This window comes from Sebastes umbrosus, chromosome 15 (assembly GCF_015220745.1).
Source record: "Sebastes umbrosus isolate fSebUmb1 chromosome 15, fSebUmb1.pri, whole genome shotgun sequence".
In the NCBI taxonomy this organism is placed as follows: domain Eukaryota; kingdom Metazoa; phylum Chordata; class Actinopteri; order Perciformes; family Sebastidae; genus Sebastes; species Sebastes umbrosus.
Window position 1 is genome coordinate 12,617,561 of NC_051283.1, and position 24,000 is coordinate 12,641,560.

At 41.8% G+C, this 24,000-nt stretch overlaps 1 protein-coding gene across 1 annotated transcript in view; it reads left to right on the forward strand.

Annotated features, from left to right (window-relative positions):
- csmd2 (CUB and Sushi multiple domains 2) overlaps positions 1-24,000 on the forward strand; it is a 286,853-nt gene that overhangs the window by 218,457 nt on the left and 44,396 nt on the right. The window contains exons 41-49 of the mRNA XM_037794153.1: positions 1,646-1,762; positions 1,938-2,147; positions 4,206-4,394; positions 7,670-7,847; positions 10,268-10,413; positions 10,495-10,575; positions 12,081-12,194; positions 20,403-20,591; positions 22,198-22,344. Coding sequence (XP_037650081.1) covers positions 1,646-1,762; positions 1,938-2,147; positions 4,206-4,394; positions 7,670-7,847; positions 10,268-10,413; positions 10,495-10,575; positions 12,081-12,194; positions 20,403-20,591; positions 22,198-22,344 — 1,371 coding nt within the window. The remainder of the gene's footprint in view (positions 1-1,645; positions 1,763-1,937; positions 2,148-4,205; positions 4,395-7,669; positions 7,848-10,267; positions 10,414-10,494; positions 10,576-12,080; positions 12,195-20,402; positions 20,592-22,197; positions 22,345-24,000) is intronic.

Consider the following 24,000-nt stretch of genomic DNA (forward strand, 5'->3'; position numbering starts at 1 on the left):
CGTTAGCACCACAGTAGCTGTTTGGCTTGAAAGACACAACAATTAACCATAATATCTCTAAAACTACATTTCTATTACACAGATTTCTGACAGTTTTGGGAAGTTAAAGTTACATCTCCTCTCTCGTACAATTACCAAGCCTCCAGCTGCGTGACTAATTCACTCAGAGCAGCTGTCAATCATGACGTCTCACCCCCTTTTTATCAAGCATCAAATAACTAATTAAAACCAAACTTATCAGAAAAATAAATTCTTGAACATACATCAGCGTGATAAGAGTTATTTAAAATGACAGAAACCATCTTTGGGATATATTTATTTTACGTGTAGACAACTCTTAACTTTCTAGTTTGGCCCATGTCCCGTGCGCTAACATGGAGGAGCTGGGATTTATGACCTATACTGCAGCCAGCCACCAGGGGGCGATCGAGATGTTTTGGCTTCACTTTTGGGGAGCTGTCTTGTCGTCCATCTTTATATACAGTCTATGCTCCCGTCTTTGCTCCTTGGATTGACTGATAACTGAGACATAAGGATAGCCCTTGAATCCATCAGAAAATTTGGAAAATAGGACATGTTAACAAAAAAGCAAAAGTTGTATTTCAGTAGTTTTTGGTTGAGTTATGAGAGCTTTTTCAAATGAGTTGGACGTTTCTACCATGAAAGCTGAGCACACACGCTGAGAGTGCCTTGACAAACGGGTTCCACTCATTGGAACAACCTACTATTGCCTAATTAGTTCCATCTCAGACCGTGATTGGTTGAAGTCGAGGGAAGATTCATCGTGTTCTCAGGCATCAGCAGTTTCCTGATTACCTCAGGCTTCTGGTGCTGCTACAGGATAACATTTAACCCCTCACTTATTCCTCACAGAAACACAATGGTTTTCTCTGAGTGGTTGCTCCCTCCTCTGACTTATGTTTGCTGTTTGTCCCATTTATTCCGTAATCTTCACTGTGTTTTTTTCCCCACGCAGTACCTCTTTTTTCTATTTTCCCCTTTAGTCAGCTAATTCTTTTACCATTAGCTTCAGCATCCTTTCATCTTTTTAATTTTGGTGTCAGGATCTCTCGCTCTTTTCATCTCTCTTGATCCAATCATCGCTTTTACTCAGTATTTCCATACCTTTTTTTTCTCACTTCACCTCTTTCAAGAAAACATTTATCCATCAGTGGTTTTAAGATGAAAGGAGAAGGATGAAGAGCAGCAAAAGATACAGTGCATGACACCTCGATATCTCAAACTAGAAAGAAAAGAGCTCCATAGTTCTTTAAAAGTGAGATAAATGCCGTCTCTTTGTATGTCAATATAAACTATTTAATAACTCTTTACAATTCTGATCATTTTGACATTGAATTCACTCTTTAACAGCATTTTCATCATCGCTATTAAAATTTTAACTGCATTGATTTGATTGAAAAAGGAGACATTTAGGGTCATGTAATGGGTATTAAATACAATCTCACCTTGCCTTCAAGTAATGCAAACCCACCTAAAAGGTAGTAAATTAAAGGGTTTGGATTCAGGATTTTGTTCTGCCTTTCTTTAGTTATAACTTCAGCTTTATAGGCTTTGAAATCTAGCTTTAAAATGACTGAATATTTCATTCTGCTAAATTTTTTTAATGAAATGCTTTGTCTGCCAGCTCAATGTGGAGGAATCCGGGAGGAGATGGAGGGCATGATTCTTAGCCCTGGTTTCCCTGGCAACTACCCTAGCAACAGTGACTGTACCTGGAGAATCTACCTGCCAGTCGGTTATGGTGAGCATCGTGAGAGGCTCTTAAAGCATTTCCACACTCAAGAAGGACTGGATTGATATAGATACCTATGTTATGTTAACATGCCAGAGGCACCTTTAGTAGCATTTCAAGAAGACGACGGCACCGCTTTTCAATTTTCCTGCCACCTCTTTCTCAATCTTTCTTCTTTTCCCAGGAGCCAACCTCCAGTTCCTCAACTTCTCCACCGAGGCCAACCACGATTTCCTCGAGGTACGCAACGGTCCCCTTGATACAAGCGCAGTGATTGGCCGATTCAGCGGCGAGGACGTTCCCTCTTCCCTTCTCACCACCTCCCACGAGACCACGATATATTTCCACAGCGACCATTCGCAGAACAAACCGGGGTTCAGATTCGAGTACCAGGGTAAGAGACCAAAGAATAAATTGTAATAAAGTAAAAATATGCAGAATACTGAAGCAGGAAATTATAATCAGTATTATGATTGTCTCAGACAAAAATAGATTTGGCTAATATGTGTTTATAATAATGATCATAATCATCAGAGCTAAGACTTTGCAGAGCTGAGCCAGTATTAGTATTATGAGTTACGTTCTTCTGCAAAGCTTGATCAAACTTAGTAATTGCTTCCCTTTAGTGTGGCAGGAGCTTTTTTCGCTGCTTCAAACCATTTTTGCTGTCACTGAAATGTGTTTCAGCAGAGACGCAGAGAATGTAACCATAATGATCAGAGCTATTTCCCTGAATTGACACAATCACAGCATACACTGTAAAGTCACTAACAAATAATAACCTAAGGGAGTGTTACCTTTCTTTCTTCTTGTTCCATTCGTGTCACTTTACCTTGAGGTGTATGCACGTAAAGCCATTATTTGACTGAATTGGCCCTAGAACTGACTGTGTCAGACTAATCAGCCCACGGAGCCAGTAAATTTCCCAGATGTATAAAATCTCTGTATATAAAACTGTTGATCACTTAAAGGATTTCCTCAGCATGTGCCAATAAAAGGCTTCACAGCATATCTGTATGGCTGCGAGGAATAAATTGCCCTTGTCTGCAAATGCAACAGGCACGGCAAAGTTAGTACTTTGTGATTCAACAAACGAGCTGGCAAATCGAAAGGTAGCATTGTGCATTTACATAATTATGTGTACATTAGCATATAAATCAAGCATTATATTTGCAAATATCCCCCTTTTGCTGTATTTGCATGAGTTATCGCCTACAAAGGGGGAGCTGTGATCCATACAAATCAATTTCTTTAGTCATATTTATATCCTGGCTCTTCGAGGCTCACTGCCTGCGTTGCTTTTGTATCCAAGAGGAAGAGAGAAAAAAAAGAAAGTAAGAATTATTTACCCACACTACATCTGATGACAGCATCGTACTCCTCACGGCACAAGTCAAACCCGCCCCTGGCATTTCCTCTCCGAGTGAAAACTCCTGTCTGAGGTGGAGGAGGAGTGAGTGGGAGGTTGAGCACAAGGAGGAAGAACAACAGAAAGCATATTGAGGCAAATGTGTAAAGGTTGTGTGAATTGATTGCTAGCTTCAGGCAGTAACAAATAATGAGCAAATAAGGGTACAAACATGTTTCAGTATGCTACTTAATGCTTTTTAATAAGTTAACGCAATAATAAACTGTTTACGCAAATTTCTTTTTAACGCAACATGCTATTTTTAATTAACCTCAAATTAACCTTAAAATTTGACGGGTCTGGCCGCTATTCAATATTTCGGAGCTGATATATGATAATACTGGCATGGAACTAAAATCCTAAGGAATCCATTGGTACCAACCATCATACTAGCTTATCGCAAAGAAGGCTAAATAACGCTTCAAACTTGCGCTAATATTTTGCCGAGGAAAAACTGTCATGGCCATTTTCAAAGGGGTCCCTTGACCTCTGACCTCAAGATATGTGAATAACAATGGGTTCTATTCTCAACGAGTCTCCCCTTTACAGACATGCCCACTTTATGATAATCACGTGCAGTTCGGGGCAAGTCATAGTAAAGTCAGCACACTGACACACTGACAGCTGTTGTTGCCATGTTATGATTTGAGCATATTTTTTATGCTAAATGCAGTACCTGTGAGGGTTTCTGGACAATATTTGTCAATATTTTGTGTTGTTAATTGATTTCCATTACTAAATATATAAATATGTTTGCGTAAAGCAAGCATATTTGCCCACTCCCATTTTGATAAGAGTATTAAATACTTGACAAATCTCCCTTTGAGGTACATTTTGAACAGATACAAAATGTGTAATTAATTTGCAACTAATCGCGATTAACCATGGACAATCATGTGATTAATCACAATTAAATATTTTAATCCATTTAGAGCCCTAATTACTATATAACTGTTTAAAATGAGTCTGAATAAAAGTATCTAGCTATATTGGAAAAATTAATATTGATGTGTGGACTGATGTACATGCTGTTCTCTCCCTCAGCGTATGAGCTACAGGAGTGCCCCGATCCCGAGCCTTTCCGTTACGGAGTGGTGGTGGGCGCTGGCTTCAACGTGGGCCAGTCTATTTCCTTTGAGTGTCTGCCCGGGTATCAGCTAATGGGACATTCCATCCTCACCTGTGAGCATGGCACCACCCGCAACTGGGACCACCCTGTACCTCGCTGCGAAGGTAAGGGATCTGTGATTTGTCATATCAATACCCAAACATTATGCAAACTTAAAGGGACTGTTTGTAATTTTTTACACGTATAAATCTACCGGGTCGGGATCCCATGCGCGCTCGCATATGTGCGTGTGGCCGGAGTCTCTGCTCCTCTGCCTGCTTGCCTTCACTCACACACCGCGCGCATTCTAGCTGTCTCGCTCCACCTCTACACGTGCATGTGCGCTCACTACAGACTGCAGAAGAGTTAGTTTAGCTCTGAGAATATCTAGTGAATGTACGGTGGATGTTTGTGCAGAAATAACTGCTGCAGCTCCTCCAGAACAACAGAGGTTTTTCCGTGTCTTGTGAAGTGACGGGCTCCGCAGCGAGTTACTTTATCGTCTCCGGCCAAAACTCCGGTGTCTCCCATGTTCCCTCCGGCCGCAGTCGGGAGGCTGAGGCAGGAAAAGCCAACACTAGGATCAGCATTGATTCATGGAAAGACCTTTGTCTGGTCAGCTAACATTACTGCCAAGCAGTTGAAATATAGAGTGATATTGTGGTTTTAGCTGACGTGTGTCGCCTCACTGTTTTGAGCGATGCTCGTTCATGTCTATGTAGAGCGAGCAAGCGCGAGCCTGACGCTGACTTTCGTTGACTTAACGGCCACAGGTATCGCTTTTAACAAGCATTTCTGAAAGTTACAAACAGTCCCTTTAACACATTCACTAATCTGCCCAGTCTTCCAAACAAGTGGCCAACTACACTGCCTCATGTACGCAGAACCAAAGTCATAACTTCCTGTTTAGAATGTATTGAACTACTGAGCATCATTAGTGCGAAGTGTGGCTATGGAGATAATGATTATCTATTATGAATAATGCAATTAAACTGAATTATCATCCCCCATTAATGAAGCAAAGTACTCTTCAATGAAAATCAATACCGTGCTAAAGACGAATGGAGGCAAATAAAGGAAGAATAAAAGAGGGCCTGAATTGAAAAGAAAAGTAATGGGTGCTCTTTCTTTGCGCCTCGTCCTTGACCCACATTCTCACGCTCTGGCTGTCGATTATTCAATAAGGCAGGGAAAGTTACGGTGGGAGGTGACGGCCATGAACCTGGAACTTTTGAATGGGCGAGCGGGGAGATAAATGCAAGTGAGAGAAGGAGCAACAGAGTGAAAAGGAAGAGGGGACAGGAGATAGTGTATTCTCACATAGCAATTTTCTTTTGTATAGGCATTTTCAATATTCACATAACGTTCAAAGCTGAATTATTATCCGAGAAAATTATACCTGCGTGTGTGTGTGTGTATGTGTGTGTGTGCTCTTGTACTTACTCTTGCAATACATAGCGAGGACCGAAAACAAGTTTTTAACCAAACAAAGTGAGAACATTTTGGTCGGTCCTTACTTCTTCAAAGGCCTGTTTAAGCAACACGTTCTCACTCCCAACTTGTCAAATACCGATTTATTTGCCCTGTGCTGTACTATGACGCTCTAGGTACCCCTCTAGCATTAGTTTGTGCTCGTTACATGCATAGTGTTTTTTTCAAAATAAACTTCTTTAGAGACATCTTTATATATTTGCACACATTTTCTGTGAGGTGGATGAGAGATGCTGATTTTTGTTACCTTGCCTCCACTTACCTTCTTGTCTTGGCATTATCATGATATAATGTTGTAACTATAAAATGCTGGCACTATATCCTTTTTTTTGTTTGTTTGTTTATAATAATTACCATTTTCAGTTTCCTGCTTTCTGTGCGAAAAAACTAAAGGCTGCAGATCAGGAAGTGGCGATGACTCAAATTGACAGTGTCGAGTGCTCCCACAGGAAAACTGACTGTAGTAATTTAATATCTTTTCTGCAACCAACATTTAAGCACAATTAGTAGTAGTAATAGTTCATAATATAATCAGTGTACACATATAATTCTGAATCATTGATAAACATATGCAGCTGCCATATTTTCCATACATTATTTTAACATTATTCTTAATATTGACCAAAAAACTTTTAAATAAACTGATGTAACAAACATGGTGCTATCAGCAAAAGAAAAAAATGTAATGTTTTCAAATGCGTCTACTACCCTAACGTATTTTGCTTTACTTTTTTGTGTTCTAAAAAACAAGTGCAACCCTGTTTCAAGTTTTCTGTTTCCACCTATCCCTTCAAGCAAACACACATTCTGTTACGCACAGGGTTTGAGTAGCTTGCCAGCTGATGGCGTCAGCCAGATGTGCAACTCCATAGAGTGTCCAGGGTTTAATCAATCGGTCTGATCGATAGCTCATTTAACAGGTGAGCCAGCAGCAGAGGGGCCTATCAACCGCAGGGCTAAAGCAGGCAGCTGTGCAGCATGAACACACACATAACACACACACACACACATAACCTGAGAGAGAAACCGATGGTTGCAAACATGCAATCTCTACTTTGGGAAAGATCACACGCCCATAGGCATCCAAGGGTGTGCCCGTTAAGCTGAATACCATGTCTGGGGTTGCTTGAGATGCCTGCACTACTGCGATTACCACTCTTCCCCGATTTTCCCCGCTCCACCACAGTGAATTTGGGGTTTCTCTAAGGGCATCAGCGGGAATGTTAAGCTTCGTAATCGTTAAGTTGGTTAGAACCTCCCGAGTTCCTGAGGAATGTTTGAAAATATAGTTACAATTTCCATGCATGCAGATTTGAGGCTGGATGCAACCCGGGTAGTTTGTATGTGTGTGAGTGAGTGTTACTGTATTTGTCAGGCTGTGCAGGATATTTTTAACCTCGGGATATCAGGCATGTGGGGTTCTGTATAGTCTTGTCAGCTCTGACATAGACATGCTGTTTTAACCTTTCCTGTCACTCAAACACACACACGAGTTTACACACACACATGCGTAGCCACTCCTCATACACGTACTGTATACACGCACCTCAAAAGCCCAGTCCACAGTAACCCCCTCGCCTCTTCTCCGCACTGTCTCTCTGTTCACCCCCAGTGGGAAAGGGTTGAGGCCTTATCTTAGCAAAACACTCCATCCAAGTCCCCACTTGCTAACAGGCTTTACTGGCTAATCTTTAGCTCAGACAAGCGCCTGGGCACTAGACGAAGAGTAAAGGAGAGGGGGAGAGAGACACTGAGAAGGGAAGCAGAAGAAGAAGGGGGATGAAAAATCCCCCTTCTTCCACGATTTCAGCTGAATTATGGATGTGTCCTGTTGTATTCCTGGCCCACTGATATATATATATATATATATACTCTGCCTGACTTTCTCCCTGCCCCTTCCCTCCCTCAGTGCCTTGCGGTTGGAACATCACATCAGACAATGGGACCATCTTCTCCCCGGGATACCCAGAGGAGTACCCTAGCTCAGCTGACTGCTCCTGGCTGATCACCGTGGCGACCGGCTTCGGCATCAAAATCAACTTCACCCTGCTTCAGGTTCACGGGCCGCACGACTTCATCACTCTATGGTAAGAAATTACAGTTTCCAAGGGGTGTAGATATGTGTAAATACTTTTTTTTAATTTTGTACCATGGAATTTAATATAATGTTCCTTTAGCTTGTGGGTAAACTGAAATTATATTTTAACCAGTTTCTTTAGTAAAGACCAAACCAAAATCTCAAGGCCATCTTAACAAAAAGCTCTGTACTTCACATTGTTCAGTGTCATTGAAATGTTGCCATGTTTATTCATTTATTTTCTCGTTATCATCACCTCCACATTGCACTTCCTTTCAATCCCATCCTTCAACTCCTTGTCACCCACTCCTACTTTCCACGTTACACCTCCAGTTTCCCTCCGATATCCGCCTCTGTTGTGTTGCTTCACAAAACTGAGTCAAGCTCCAGTTAGCTAATCTTTAATGCCCCTGCTACCCCCTCCTCTCTTTTCATTCACTGTCCTTTTGATGTCACTCTGCAGCTTGTTCTCTAACTTAACAAGTACATTATGGCCTCCCACCACATGTGTCCCTCACCTTATGATGATCCATTACAGTGACAAAAAAGAGCTGCAGATTAAAAGCTCAACTCTGCCTTGTCTTTGGCTTTATCTCTTTCTTTTCTTGTGTCATTGTTGCTCTTTTCATGCCCACCATTCCCTCCCCTGAAACACAGGGAGGTCTTTTAAAATGATTCTTTTAAAACCATCAAATCCCTTCCCCCGTTTTCTTCTTTTTTTAATGTGTGTTCTACCACATGGATATCTATACAAATGTTAAGGGTGATAATTTATTTTTGAAGAATGATTTTGTTAAACAATAGGAAGTATGAAGTGAACCCAACATGCAGTGGCACCACCAGAAACCTCTATTTCTTGACAAATACTTCTCTTCTCTTTCACTATACTAGTGAAAGGAAAATAAATGTTTTTAATTTAATATTTTATTTTCTATCTTTTATTTAATATATTTATATAATATTTATTTATTTATTTTTATTTTGTATTTATGTATCTTTTATTTAATATATTTATTTAGTTTTATATATATAATATATATTTATTTATTTAATATATTTATTTAATATGTATGTATTTTTATATAAATATATATATATATATATATATATATATATATATAAATAAATATATTAAATAAAAGATAGAAAATAAAATATTGCACATATACAGTGTATACCACACAGTAACATGTAATGAATGCAAGCCGCCATGGAGGACCAATCAGAGCAGTAGGTGGAATATTGTTCCCACCTCCTCTCTGTGAAAGAAGAGAGGGGGCGAGTAGGTTTTGGCTGGTGGAAATGCATGTGTGTGTTGGGACATGTATGTGGTAGGTGTGTGTCTTTCTGCCTGACTGAGTATCGAGGGGTAAAGCTTCCTTTCATCATCTCCATAATGCACGGCTGGGCCTGCCATATGTGCGACCAAAGACAGGATTTTGCATGCATGACGGTTGCCAGTCCCAGTTGATCCCCTCTCCCTGAGACAAGCTCCAAAGGTCCCAGCTCTCAGTGAGACCGGAGATCTGACTGCCAGCCAACCTGGCAACTCAACTACCACATGAAAAGTCCACATGGCATGGGGTGACATCTATATTTTAGCTGCTTGTAGAATTTTTTCAGGGCATGGAGAGTTTATGTCACTAGGTCGACATGAATAAAGTGAGCCAGAATGTCCACTTTTTAGCGTATTGTTGATCTTTTGTAAACGGCCCCCGCTGTGCCGATTTTTCCCAACAAGCTCATGCAGAGCCAAGATGGGAACTATCATGTTCCCCAGTTTCCAGTTACCACCGCTGTGTATCTATCCACTGAACTACTGAGCCAAGGAAATGGGCCCCGTAATGGCGGCTTGGCCAGAGTGCTGTCAGGCGGCAGTCCCTAGCCAGCCGTTTCCAGAGCTGCTTGTAATCTCCCATGCCCAGTCTGACAGCCAAAGACAGATGGTTTTTAAGCTGAATGGTTGTGGCAGGAATCTGGGAGCTGGCTTAATCGGCCATGCCCACGCCAGGGGACTGCCAAGGCTGGGCCGTGGCTTCCAAAGACACTCCCATTGGATGGCAGTTAGCAGGAACGGCGCAATCCAGACCTGTCATTCTACGCTTATCTGTAATTTTTACCTTATTTCAACATAATCACCCGGAGCAGCCCGGAGTAATTGCTTTGGGTATGATGAAGTGAGAGCAGCTTGGTTATACTCTGCCACTGGAAGCTGCTTGACAATAATCTGGCATGTGGCTTTGTTTGGTTTTCTCACAGATATGCGTCACAAAGCCTCGAAGTGCTTTACGGTTAGAGAGCATTTGAGCAGAGGCTGCTGACAGAATATCTCCCATAGTTAATTATCATCACTTTCTAACACTCCAGTGTATTGTTATATCTGAAGTTATAGTTGACTTGTGACCTGTGTTTTTTTTTTTTCCTTTTTAGGGATGGTCCACAGGAGACAGCCAGAAAACTGGGAGTGTTCACTGATGGAGAACCAAATGACCCGCCCAGTAGCACATCCAATCAGGTGCTGATACGTTTCCGTAGTAACACAGAAAAGGGTGGGCTATTCCGTATCGGCTATCAAGGTATGTAAATTACTACTTGATCATTATTTCTACCAACTATTTGCACATTCTGTGTTTGACTCTTTTTGTGTCTCAATAAAGCTTACAGGCTGCAGTTCTGCCTGGCTCCCCCCATCATTCCTAACGCAGAGATCCTGATGGCAAGCAAAGAGTTTAAAATTGGTAGGTGGAAATGCTGTCTCTAAAAGGCATATTCATACACATATAGACACCCAAAATCACTGCTATCACTGCTGACTTTTTACGCCTGTGTATCTGTGACAGCTGTGGCCAGAGGTATTATGTTCTCGGGTTGTCCGTACAACCGATTCTTGTGAACGGGCTATCTCAGGAACACTTGGAGGGCATTTCTTCAGATCTGGCACAAATGTCCACTTGGACGAAGGATGAACTGATTAGAATTTGGTGGTCAAAAGTCACTGTGACCTCACAAAACATATCTTTTTTCTTTGTTTTTACTTTTTATTTATTGGCTCACATAGGCTACTCTATTACAATATCAATGAATAACACAGAGAACATGCCGTAACATAATCCTAAATCCAAGAGAATATTTTTATGAGAGGGGAAAAAATATTTTTAAAAAAAATAAATAAAAGGAAATAAAGGAAGAGAAAATAAACAAACATTATAAAATAAAAGGCAAGGAGAAACAGCCAAACAAACAGCCAAAATATGACAATAATAATAATAATAATAATAATAATAATAATAATAATAATAAAAATAATGGTAAGCAAGTAAGTAAGTGAATGGAAAATAAATTGAAATTAATTAAAATAATAATAATCATGATAAAAAAAATGGAAATGCATAGTATTATAATAAAATAAATACAAATAATATAAATAAATAGGAAATGAATAGGTAGATGAAAGCTGATTGTGACACAGTACTAGAAAGAGGGCTATTCAGTATCATCATCACACAAAGGTCTAATAGGATAAAATGATGAAGTGATGACATTTTGGACAGACATGAACTGCAACTGGACTGGTTGGCGGAGGCATACAACTATGAGGCGTTTTTTTTTTTTTTTTTTATTCTAATTTTTTATTAGATGTCGGTCCCATCATGACTTGTGGAACTGTAGCATTTTAATGAGTTAATCTCACTGTCAGTTCACATTCTGGCTTGGACAGTTTACATTGTCCCAGGTTCACGGACTCTGATTCTGACTACACATCCCATAAGGCAATTGTACTGAATGCAGACTCAACCCCAAACAACATGACCCAGGGGATTTTGAAGCAGCAGTATAAATGAATGATTATGACAAAATAATCAGAAAGCCAGAGGGATTTGAGGCAGGTGCTCTCATTCTCCCCCGTAGAAGACAATGGAGATTAATTCTCCTTATCTGTTTATTTGCATACCTCCTTGCCGCATTATTATTCAGAGACACAAAGGCAGCAACACTGACGTAGTGTTTCATCTATAGGATCCCCAGTGAGGATTTATTACGCTACTTTTTTTTCCACTGTTAATGTTTTCTTTCACCGAAACACACAATGGATCATCATTACTTCTGCATCATATCCTGGCGAAGGAACACTGACTGGTGTATGAAGACATTTTGGCTTGTCTCAATCATATTGTTGATTGTTGCCACCATCTCTGATCTGCCATTAACTGTTCCTCTCCCTCCTCCATCTCTCTCCGTTCAGGTGATATAGTGCGCTACCGATGTCTTCCAGGCTACCAGTTGAGTGGAAACAGCATCCTGACTTGCCGTTTGGGGACACACTTGGAGTTTGAGGGGCCTCCGCCCTCATGTGATGGTGAGTGAATGCCTGAGGCTTGAAAACTTATCAACGGAAAGGCACACTTTCACACTCACACAGTCGGCCACGAAGCAGTGCCACTTGAACAGTTGGGGGTTAAAGGTGGAGAGGAAGATTGTTGATATTTCAACAAATACCTCCCTCCAGATATACTGTCACTCTCGCTCCCACTGTGTTTATCGTTATACATCCGTGGCCTTTTCTCCTGTTCTGTGCACGAGCACCAACGCCCCATGTTGCCGATTGGCTGGAATAGTATTGCGTGGCTCGGTCGACTTTGTTTGCGTCCCATTTACAGAGCCAGGACTGTGTATCAACACCGGATTTTGTTTTCAGTGCACACACAGAACAGACAGCTAGCGGGCCATGAGGAGATATTCGCTGAATTTGACAAAAAAGTGTATTGGATTAGAATCGCTGACTGCACCTTTAAGGGCTTTGCTCAAGGGCACCTCAGTGTTGGAATGGAGGGAAAGGCAAAGCATTGCTCTTTCATTTTTCCCTGCCCATATTTATCTTGCCAATCCGAGGATTGAACCTGCGACCTTCTAGTCATAAACATACTGAATGTAGTTAGGAGGGAAAGCATTATCAAGATGTTAAAAGGGAGAGCGTTTTATCCTCCTGCTTTACCATTTTTATTATCCCTAAAAATCTATGGAATATGCAAATACTGTAAAAGGGCTCTGAAATGTCTGTGTTGACGTTAAATTCCTCTGTGATAAGTGGTTGAATGCTAAATGAATAACAATTTTTTTTGCTCAAAAGGTATGCTGTGTCTCAATTTGAATACTTACGTTAGTAGACTTTCATGTAGTACACTGTGAGCACTATGTACTTATTTGCGTAGTGCGTTAATTTCGACAGGGTAGTGTTGTTTCAAATCGCACACTGCCGTTATGCACTCACCGGAAGCTTGGTAGATCAGCTGGTGATAGTCAGCCAGGGACATCGCGTATCACATACCGACAGAATTTCAATTCATACGGATAAACTACCCAAATAATGGCTTCTGTCCGACTACAGTATAGTGGTTTAAAAAAATTTAAATTTGTATAGTTCTGTGTTCGCCGTTTCACAACTGCCGCAGCTTCCTCACCTGCCATTTTCACAAGTTTGAAATAGGTTGGTTGCCCCACCCCTTCCACTACGTAGCGAAGATGGCAACTGTTGAGGGTGGAAAGTGTGCAGCGTTCCACACTCAATGTTTTGACCCTTTTGAGTACTACTTCTGCATACTTAGAGCGCACTGCATTTTGCCATATTTCTCAGTGTGAACGCACTTATGCACTCAAAATAGCAAGTGTGAGTATGAAAGTACCCAAATTGAGACACAGCACAGTTTGTCAACGTGTCGGTGCAATATAGTATGTCTTTCGGCTACTTGGCAACAATGTATTTATGCGTGATGTCCAAAAAAATTTAATTTCAGTTGATCAAATAGTAGCAAACAAAGATGTAATTTAAGCAAGGGCCATTAAAATTCCCAAACACACAGTCAGCGCAGTGCACCTGTGTCGAAACAATAGGTGCAACTGTTAAATGTTGCTAGTTAAAGTGCTGTAAATGCACTATTTGCAAAAATATAGCAACTTTTCTCTCTACATATTGAGACACTTCATATTGAGCCCCTTGAGATGCATCATTTAATTTCCAAGAGGGTCCTGACAAGTCATTTTGTTCCACAAATATATCCCAACACAGGTGAAACACTGTGTTGCTCTGCCATTTGGATCCTCTGCGAGTTTATTTTCAGCAGGGGTTATAGGTATCCAATATCATTTCACTCTAATCATAGACTCATGCACAAGTTGGAGTTGTGCCTTATTTCTGGCTCCCGTGGGTGCTCTTTTCTGCCTGTAGTCATGGAGCCGCAGCCACATATCAGTTTGGTAGCACTTTCCATCTCTGCGGATGATACTTGGCTCCCGTGAGGCTGAGGGTGGCTGCTGTGGCGCTCTCTACATGCTGAGATATCGTCCTCCCAGAGGAATCAATGAGTGCAGTGTTTCCAGCATACCGCATCATCATAATACTGTATGTTGTGTGCAATGCTTCTCCTCTGGGCAAGAGACTGGGTGCATAGCGGGGTCCCTCTGTTTTTTTCTCTGCTTCCAAATATCATACAAGCACACATCTTTCATTCTCTTTTAAAACCTCTTGATTATTTTTTTCTTTTTTTAGTCTCTCTCTGTTTGGAGGGGGGGGGGGGGGGTATGTGGTGGACGAGGGAGAGTAGGCGGAATATGATAAATGCATCTAATTTGGTGCTAAATAGGAAAAAAATACAAATGCTCTCAGCATGAGATGAAAAAGGAAGGAGAGTTGGTGAAAGAAAGAGGGCAATGAAAGGGGAAGAGGAGCTATGCGTAGGGTAATAATAAAGACGGGGAACAAAGTACCCACAGAGGAGACCGAAAGTATCAAAATTCAAGTGAGGAAAAAAAGGAATAAGGGAAATCCTTTGTGTGTGCGTTTATTTTTCCTTTCCTGCTTTTTGTCTGCTAACCCTTCGCTCTACTTTGTATTTTAATTTGGAAAAAACTCACGCTTTGCGTAGAGCTTTTGCTTGCTAAGTTAAACAAATCGGCGCGCTGTAAAAATCTAAGTGAAAGTCAGTACTTGCAGTTAGCGGCGTATTTCAGTTGTAAACCTCATTCATGGCTTGTGCGGCCCCGTTAATTGTTCCCCTTGTGTTGAGAGACACTTATACTGGGGACAAACAGTTCCACCATACTCCTCCTCCTTCCTGCGAGCTGTCACTTTGCCTGCATAGACAGACCTGGGGGTGATGGAGAGGAGAGCCACAGATAGCAAAAAGCTGAAGGAGTTGAGTGAGGGGGAAGTTGAGAGTATATAGAGAGGAGGGCAAGAAGACCACAGACTGATGATGCAAGTATGAAGGAAGAGGAGAAGATTGGACGGGGGGTGAGAACATGTTTGAGATTCCTCTGAATAAGCAGGATTCTTGAGTGTGGGGGGGAAGAAAAAAAACACCAAATCTGTCTGGAAAGATAGAGGAGAGGCTGCTAAATGAGCAGAAGGATGGCGAGTAAGTGAGAGCAGGACAGGAGTTAAAAAGCGAGGCGAGAAAGAGAGACGTAGGGGGGGTAGACTTAGTTGGAGGGCAGCGAAGAGACGAAGTGCACAGCTCATTGAAATGCAGGGGACATGCCGGCTGCAGCTGCACCTATCAAATCACCACTTCTAGCTCTGACAAGCACAGCCCTCCTCCGCGCGTCTAGCTGCACCCACACCCCCCACACACACATACACATTCAACTGCACACACTCATACATACTGTATAAACATACACACTGGTGAATCATGCGTCTGGGTTACACAGCAGCGGTTGTCATTGTGATACCAGAGAGCAGCACTGGAGCCTGCCGGCGGTTCTGCAGTGTTGCTTGGCCCCCTCGGCGCCAGTATCCTCTCTCTCATCCTCTGCATTCCCTCCGTCTGCACTCCCTCCTCCCTTTCACTAACCCTCCCCTGACTCACTATAGCGTCAGACTTCTCTTCTTATGTAACACATATATACCCTTTATTCCCTCTTCTCTTGTCTTTCTCTGAGGCCGGTTCAAAACACAACAATGTATTGTCACACACTTTTTACCCACATGTGTCTATCAATGCCCAGATCTGTCCTTTTCCCCTGTCTCCCAACGCTGACACACACAGGCCAATAAGATAAAAGCTGCCACCATACACACATAAACACAAGACACACGCTCATTTTTTCTTTATTTAATCCAGAGAGTTGTTTCCAGTCTTCAATGGCAAACGGGTTCAGCCTCTCTTCTTGTATTCCCTGCCATTGGAGCAACCAGTTGGTTTGCGCATTATTTGATCTGCCTGCTATTTGATTAAACTGGGTTGTATTGGACACACACAGCCCTTAACTACATCTGCTGTCTGCTGAGACCACGGGGAGTTTCCAGCATCACACACACACACACACACAATGCAACAGCGCCAGTACAAAGTGTGGCTTGAATTCATTAATGGAACACAATGAGCTCCGATGATCCCAAATCCCTGTGTTTATCCCCCAGACAGATTTCTGGTTAAAACCTGCATAATCACCCATCACATTAGTTTCCCAGCTAGCTCGCTTTTCTTCATCCCACTCAGTCCCCTTCGCCTCCCTTCGCCTTCCTTCGCCTTCTCTCCGTCTATCTCCTTTTTGTTCCCCTAGATTATTTTTTTTTGCCCTAGCCCCCTTTTCTTTTAGTCCCACAGAATGGATTACAGCTGCCCCCTTTTTCACATCTTCATTGTCATCCCTGACTTCCTGCAGTTGTTAGGTCCTGATCCACGCTAATGCTTATGTTGTGGCCCATCCCCTTCAATCAGCTCGTTATCGCTCCTCAGCTTATGCTAATTAAATACCAACATGAGTAAAGACATCTCGGCAGCAACTAGAAGCTTGATGTATTGTGGAGTTATGCACGTCCATACTGGAGTGTGTGTGCGTGTGTATGGATACAGATGTGTGTGCATCTGTGCTTGTCTTGCACCACATTTTTTTTATTGGGAGGCTGTTGCATACCACGGGCCATTTATACACAAACAGAAGGGGATGTCTCACAGATTGCGGTTCCTGCTACCAGCTTATTCCATTCCTTGTCTCATTAAAGTGAAATTTCATTTTGAGCCCTATCAATGTTGATCTCACCTTGCGCGTCGGAGCTGCCTTTTTTTCCAGCTGTCAGATTTGTCCCCTAATACCCTTTTGTTTACAGCCAAACAGAGTGATGCTTCATTTCAAAGTGGATTAGTTTAATAAGTAGCAGCCTATAGATAAGAGCCCCATTGCCTGTCTTCTCTCCGTCAGCCTCCGAGACGAGATGAAGGCAGTTCTGAAGACGCGTCGGAGCTTTCTGAAAGGTCACCGACAACACACGTCTCGTCGTCAGAGAATTGATTGGTTAATGAACTTCACTCTTAGATTTTATACGCTACTTCCCCGCCGCAATCAGTTTCACTATCAGTGATGGATTTTAAGCCTTTTGAGTCACATTCGCTGACGTGCACGAGGTTGTAAATGATTTCACAGACTTGGTGAACGTCTTCTTTTGGGAATTTGCGGAGGAAAATACTTTATATTTATTTTTCATTGCCATCCTCTCAAGATGGTGTAAACATACAGATATGAAAATTATACATATATACAAAAAAAAGAAAGAGGAGCAAAGAGCAATCCCCTTGCCAGTTTAGAGATATTAAAGGTAGTTTTTTTGTTGTTGTTTTTTGCAATCATACTTAATCTATTCAAACGTAAATTAATATGACATGGCCTTATTGTACACTAGGCTAGGTGTGTACCCCCTTATACTTGCTTTTCCACATATCAAAATATACATCTACAATCAATTTACATCGAGAATATCACCCGGTTGGTAGCTCTTTGAATGACCGCTAATGTTTCTCTGTTAGCATTGTTTGCAGATGCAATTGACAGTTCTTAAACTAATACATTATGAAAGGAAGATATCCATTGGTTAATGGATAGAGCTTGTGGGGGTACCCATCTTGTGGTAAGGATTTTTTTGGGCTGCAGTTAAGCTAGCAAAAAATTGTAATATGGTATATTATATAATTGAGAAGTGGGATAATTTTCTCATAGACTTCTATACAATCAGACGTATTTTTGGCAACCAGAGGTGTCGCCCCCTGCTGGCTATTAGAGAGAATGCAAGTTTTTTTCACTGGTTGGATCCCAGCAGGGGACCTTTGTTGCGTGTCATTCCCCATCTTTTTCTCCCCTTCATTTCCTGTGATTGCTCTACTGTTAACTATTTAATAAAGACATAAAAAGCCCCCCCCAAAATACTGTTTTTTGACCTATGGTAAACAATATTGGCAGAGATTTAGGGTTTGTTTTGTCCTATTATTTGGTTTGGGTTTGTGGCCAATACAAATACAATGAACGGCAAAAAAGTTGTGGTTGACAGGAACGTGCCTCATTTTAACATGCTTTGCATGTGAGTGACAGCTTACCTGACATTATCTGAGATTTCCTGAGGCAATAAATCCCATGTAGTTGGCACGCCAAGCTCGGTAAAAAAAAAAAATGCTAAGAATTATTTGCAAATGCTGTTTAACCCAGGCTGCCTGCCATAATGTTTTTCCTGCGGATTTAATAATCTCTTCCCCTATGAACACACAGAGAGGAGATTGAACAAGCCAAGAAACACACACACACACACACACACACACACACACACACACACACACAACAGTGCATTGACAGAAACACACCGCCCCGACCACGTACACAAAAACAAGTTTACACATTGTCCCACAAAAGAGGCGCTGCTAGAATGTGATTTGGAGCGTTCAGTATTTTTTCAACACGGTAATGAAGGACCTGCAAGTGCCAAGTGCTGCCTTACCCTGAGGCAGAACAGGCTCCAATATTCAAATTGTGGCACACACAACAGGGGCATTTACACCCCTGGCTAGATTTTCCGCTGCACTTGGTTGACAAACACACAAACAAAAAATGTACGTGCGTGCAAAAAAACACCTGGTCATGTGCACTTTGAAGTGGTTTATCCCATTTGTAGCATCTTATTATGTGTTGTTATGTCCGCTGTGATTGTAAGTAAAGCCTCTGGCTGGTGTTTAAGAAGGTTAATGTATGTTTTTTTCTGAAATGGTCTTATGTTAATTGTAGAGCTCTTATCAAGCAGCCAGGTTGATTTCCAGCATGGCGTTAGTGTTAAAACAGTTAATGCTATTATGTGTGCTAAAGTAGGCCCTTAGCACTCTTTGTGATACAGGAGGCGGTGATATACAGTAGAAAAACATTAAAGGTCCCATATTGTAAAAAGTGAGATTTTCATGTCCTTTATATTATAAATCAGGTTTAAGTGCTATATAAATACTGTTAAACTATCAAAACGCTCAATATAAAGAGAAATACACACAGCTCGTATTCAGAAACTGTGCGTTTGAAACAAGCCGTTAGAATTTCTGTCCATTTGTGATGTCACAAATATAACAATTTAGACCATTACATGTTTTTAAACGTAAATATTCTAAATGTGTCCCAGTTTATTTCCTGTTGCAGTGTATGTGAATGACATCAGCTGACAGGAAGTAAAGATTTCCCCAAACTGTTGCTCAGCAACGCAATTCCGTTTAAATGCACTAAAACGGAGCGTTTCAGACAGAGGGTGAATACAGGTATATTCAGACAGACAGTATGAGGAAAAAAATGTTTTTTTGAACATTACAGCATGTAAACATGTTCCATTAGAAACACAAAATACAAGTATTAACCTGATAATGAGCACAATATGGGACCTTTAAGAGAACATTTACTTAATGTAGGTTAATGGTATCTTATTTAGCTACAAGAAGCAATCACAAGCAAACAAGAAAAACATATTTTTCTCTGCTGTGGAAAGAGTTATTTCACAGTCTACCTCTTCATCCCCATTAGGTGAGCAGTAAAAACAATAGGAAGCAAAAAACACTATGCAGCAGCTGCATTGTGTCGTTGTTGCAGCATTGGCTTCCTTTCATGTTACAGTTTGTTTTTTGAGGTTCCACAGACAGCTCTGGCAGATTAAGAGGTTGGCTTCACAGCTTCGCAGCAAGCAACGCAACAGACAGGAGCGCCGTGTAACGTCTGATAATACAGACGGAAACCACCAGGAAATGTCAAAGGACGTCATTGAGCTGTCCCGCAAGAATACCAATGGCAGGTGGGGGGGGGGGGGATGAGACGAGCGGATGGACGTGCCACAGCAATAGGGCTTCCAGGCAGATGTGAGAGTTAGCTGGCAAGTTAGCGTCACATCTGTCACTTACTGACAATGGGCAAGGAGGAGGGGATATGCTCATGGCAAGTCAGTGTGATATTATATAATATAAGTCGTTTCCTGGACTGACTTTGTGTGGATCAACTTTGTTTCCTGTGACAGCATCAGGACCAGCATCACAATTATCCTAGCTATGCTTTTAGTCACATTGAGTTGCCCCCCAACAACAACAACAACAACAACAACATGGGTCTAACCAATCCAATTTGTGCTTCGAGGTACATTAAATTCACTAAAAAAGAATCATTAGAAGTTGTGTGCAATTATGAAACAACAGAGAACAGCAAAACATAAACCATTATTCCTATAATTCAGATTAATTCTTTTTTTTTTCTCTCTCTCTCTGCCTTTTATTTCTCTCAACAGTGACTTGTCCCATGAATGAGGTGCTGACAGCTTCCACGGGCGTCATCTTGAGCCAGTCACCAGGCAGCGGTTTCCCCCATTTTGAGTCCTGCTCCTGGGTGGTCAAAGTAGAACCCGGCTACAATGTCACCTTCACTATAGAGCACTTCCAGACCAGCCGTCAGTTTGATGAGCTCGAGATCTTTGATGGTGAGTCAGTGCATCTGTTGTGAAAGTGAACATATGTATACCAGCATACAGTATCGTGTCATTTAGTTGAGCAGCATTATGATTATTATGACCTTCCTTTTTTTTCTAGATCTAGAAGAGTTTAACTGAGCATACTTGCCGACCCAGGGTCACAATTCTCCCGCATTTCTCCCGATTTATGGCAATTTTTCACACCTTTTTTTGTTTCCTTTTCGTTATCTCAGCCTGTTTCTGACACTGTAAAGCGTGTATAAGCCGTAAGCCCTACTGTTTCCACCTGGACGGACGGCAATAGAGCTACAGCAAATGTCTTTTCCCGGCAGAGGAGAGCTGCTCGCGTCACCACGGCATGGTTTAAACTGCGCTCGCCACACATCACAGCATCACAGCAATGCCGACGTGTCTCAAGCCATTGGAAATAATGGGTTTCAGAGCGCATTGGTGCTGCTGTCGCATTATGTCTGAAAGGGCCTCTAGTGTGGGAGAGAGAAGGAGAGGGAAATGGAGAATACTAAGAGAAAGAAATACTTAAGAAGTCACAAAAAATGAATGAATGAAAACTGATGAATATTAGCCTAGTTTATACCAGAGATTCACACAAGTTCATGCCAGAGGGGCGAATTATTCAGTTTTCTCTCCTGAGAATTAAATTTAAAAGTAGGCCTATTTAACAAAAAGTTTGGTTATTTAATATTTTGTTATTTTCATTATTTAATAGTCACAAGAAGTCTCTGAAACTCTGATTTTCTGGGAGATTACCCACAGACCCCCCCACTTTGGTTTTGAAATCCTACATATGTTTGAGGTCTCAAGGTTGGCAAGTATGATCCTGTTACATTCCATGTCTGGGTGATGCCCACTACATGTACTGTTCAGTAATTTATTGACCCTTCCTCTTACATTTCCTTGGCCAAAGACTAATTTTCACTAATATCCACAATCAAAGGGTAAAATGAGCCCGACAGCTGAATTTCCCGTCCCTGACAAAGCTCTCTGCATCTACTAACAGAAAATCACACACAGGCTCCCTTTCATGGTGACAGAACATCTACATCTGCCTCGTACATTTGCATGTGATTAGAGGCACGACTCTGCCAGGCTGCTCTGAGAAAATGGCGGCCGTACACACCAGTGTTCCTGATTAGTGCTTTTTATCTTCTGCCGAGTGGAGGGGAACAGACATTTGCTAACCTTGGGGCTGCCAAGCCAATTATGGAAAGAAATCTTTTTTCTTTTTTTTTCCCCCACAATTAGGCTTAGCAACTTTTGATTTTTTACCGCAAGTGTAACAAAAAGCACAATCCCTCAAAAGCCGTGATTAGGGGACATGATATTCATTTCAAAAGTCAGACTTTAAAAAAAAAAAAAAAAAGAATCAATCCGTGCAAAATGAGAATTTCTATCAATTTACATTTACAAGGAAAATGCTGTTTTGAAATTACTGTTCGGATTTATGCGTGTAGATGATTGAACACAGGGCATTATTTTGAAGACCCAGGGCTAGTGGTGGTTTATATAAAAGTAGTGGCTCTCTTATTCTTTTTGCACAAAGTCATGAGACTTTCAAAGATGGATTTTCTTAATAATTGTCTTCTTTCTCTCTCAGGCCCGTCCAGACAGAGCCCTCTCCTGATTACCCTCAGTGGTAACTATTCTAACCCACTGAGCATCACCAGCTCCACTAACAAAGTTTACCTGCACTGGTCCTTCGATCACACCACCAGCCACAAAGGCTTTCGCATACGCTACTCAGGTGAGTCAAACACCCGACACACACTAGCCTGACAAACTTTTTCCATTTAGAATTGATTACCAGAAGAACTTTGTTACTTCTAGACAACTGTTGTATGTTCGATCTCATCAGAGGCCGCCTTTGGTTTGCTGTGCCAACGAGACCAATAACGGGGGCTGCCAAACTGCAGCTGAAATAGCTAGAAATATGACCCATCTCCATGACAACCTAGCGGGGGCGGCAGGCATCTGCAGCACTCCTTGCTGTGCAGCACAGGCCAGGGAATTAGTAACTGCTGTTTCTTGTATTGCTTATTATTCTTCTGTTCGGTCCCGCTCCCCGAGAAAGATCTGTTGGTATACGACACCTGCATAACTTGCTATGAATTATGACTGTGTAAATATTTAAAAGGCTCCCTCCGTTCTGTATCAACACCACTCAGCCAGATTGACTAATCGTCTCTCTCCTCTCAGTGGAGCTCTCCGTCTCCCCAACCGGATGTTCTGTCATTTCTCTTTTGCCTCTTTTACTTCTTTTTTTTTTCTTTTCTTAGCCATGATGGATTTTGCCATAGCAGGCCAAGTGACAGACGAACTAAGTGATGGCTGAGAACCCTCAAGTTGCCATGGTCAATATGGAGTTGCCTTCTGTAGTACGTTGGTGGGGTGGAAGAAACAGATGGCGCGGGCGGATTCATGTATTCGGCTGTGTTGTTCATCAATCTATTTTTTTTTCTTCATGGGCCGGTATTCCATCACCAACTTCCAGACATCTCCTATAGCAACCAGCCATCTTCTTTCTTTCTCTGCATCCATTGCATCTCTCTCTCTCTGTTCCTCTATCACCTCATTTTGTTCCTTTTTTCCATCAATTCAATCAACTTCCAGGCTATCTTCCTCACTATCTCCTTTTGCTCATATGTCCCTCCCTTTGTCTGTATCACCACCCCGCCTCTCCTCCCTCTCTCCTCCTCCTCTCTATTATCTATTCCAATCCAGTCACCTGCCAATGTAGATCTTATTCCTCTGAGCTGCGGGGCTGATTGCAGCGAGACAAGCCGTATACTATAACAGGCAGAGAGAGGGGAAGGAGCGAGGAACACAGGGAGAGAGGCAAATGAGTTCGACACAGATAGAAGTGAAAGAATTGAACTCAAGGGTGGCTCAGGAGCCGCCAGTCACAGTGACTGACAGGAGGAAGGCCTTGCCGAGGAACGTAAATTAGCTCAGGTGGCGTATTAAATATCATTGCATTGTTCTTTTCCTTACCCATGTGAGGTGTTTCAAACTCGAATGCTATACTAGTGCACGTACTGTGTATTATTATCTACTAAGAAATCTAACATCTCATAAATGCTGAATACTTATTACAGCACAGACATTGCTTTAGCTTTTTTTATACTGTTAGGGAGCTCTATCTGATTGCATGCTGCTTAAAATTCCCGCTGACTTGAAAGAGAGGCCGTTTTCATTATTATACATATCACGCGATAATTGCGAGATGACATATCACACGACAAATCCATCTTGTCAGGCTTTAAATGATGCATTTGTGTTTGGCAAGTCATTGCACGGACCAATCAGCGTACCGTGAGGAGCTACTGGCAGCCACGGGCGTGATTTAGGTGTGTGTAACGACAGTGGTGGAGTGCAGACTGTTGGTTCTAAACAACAATGG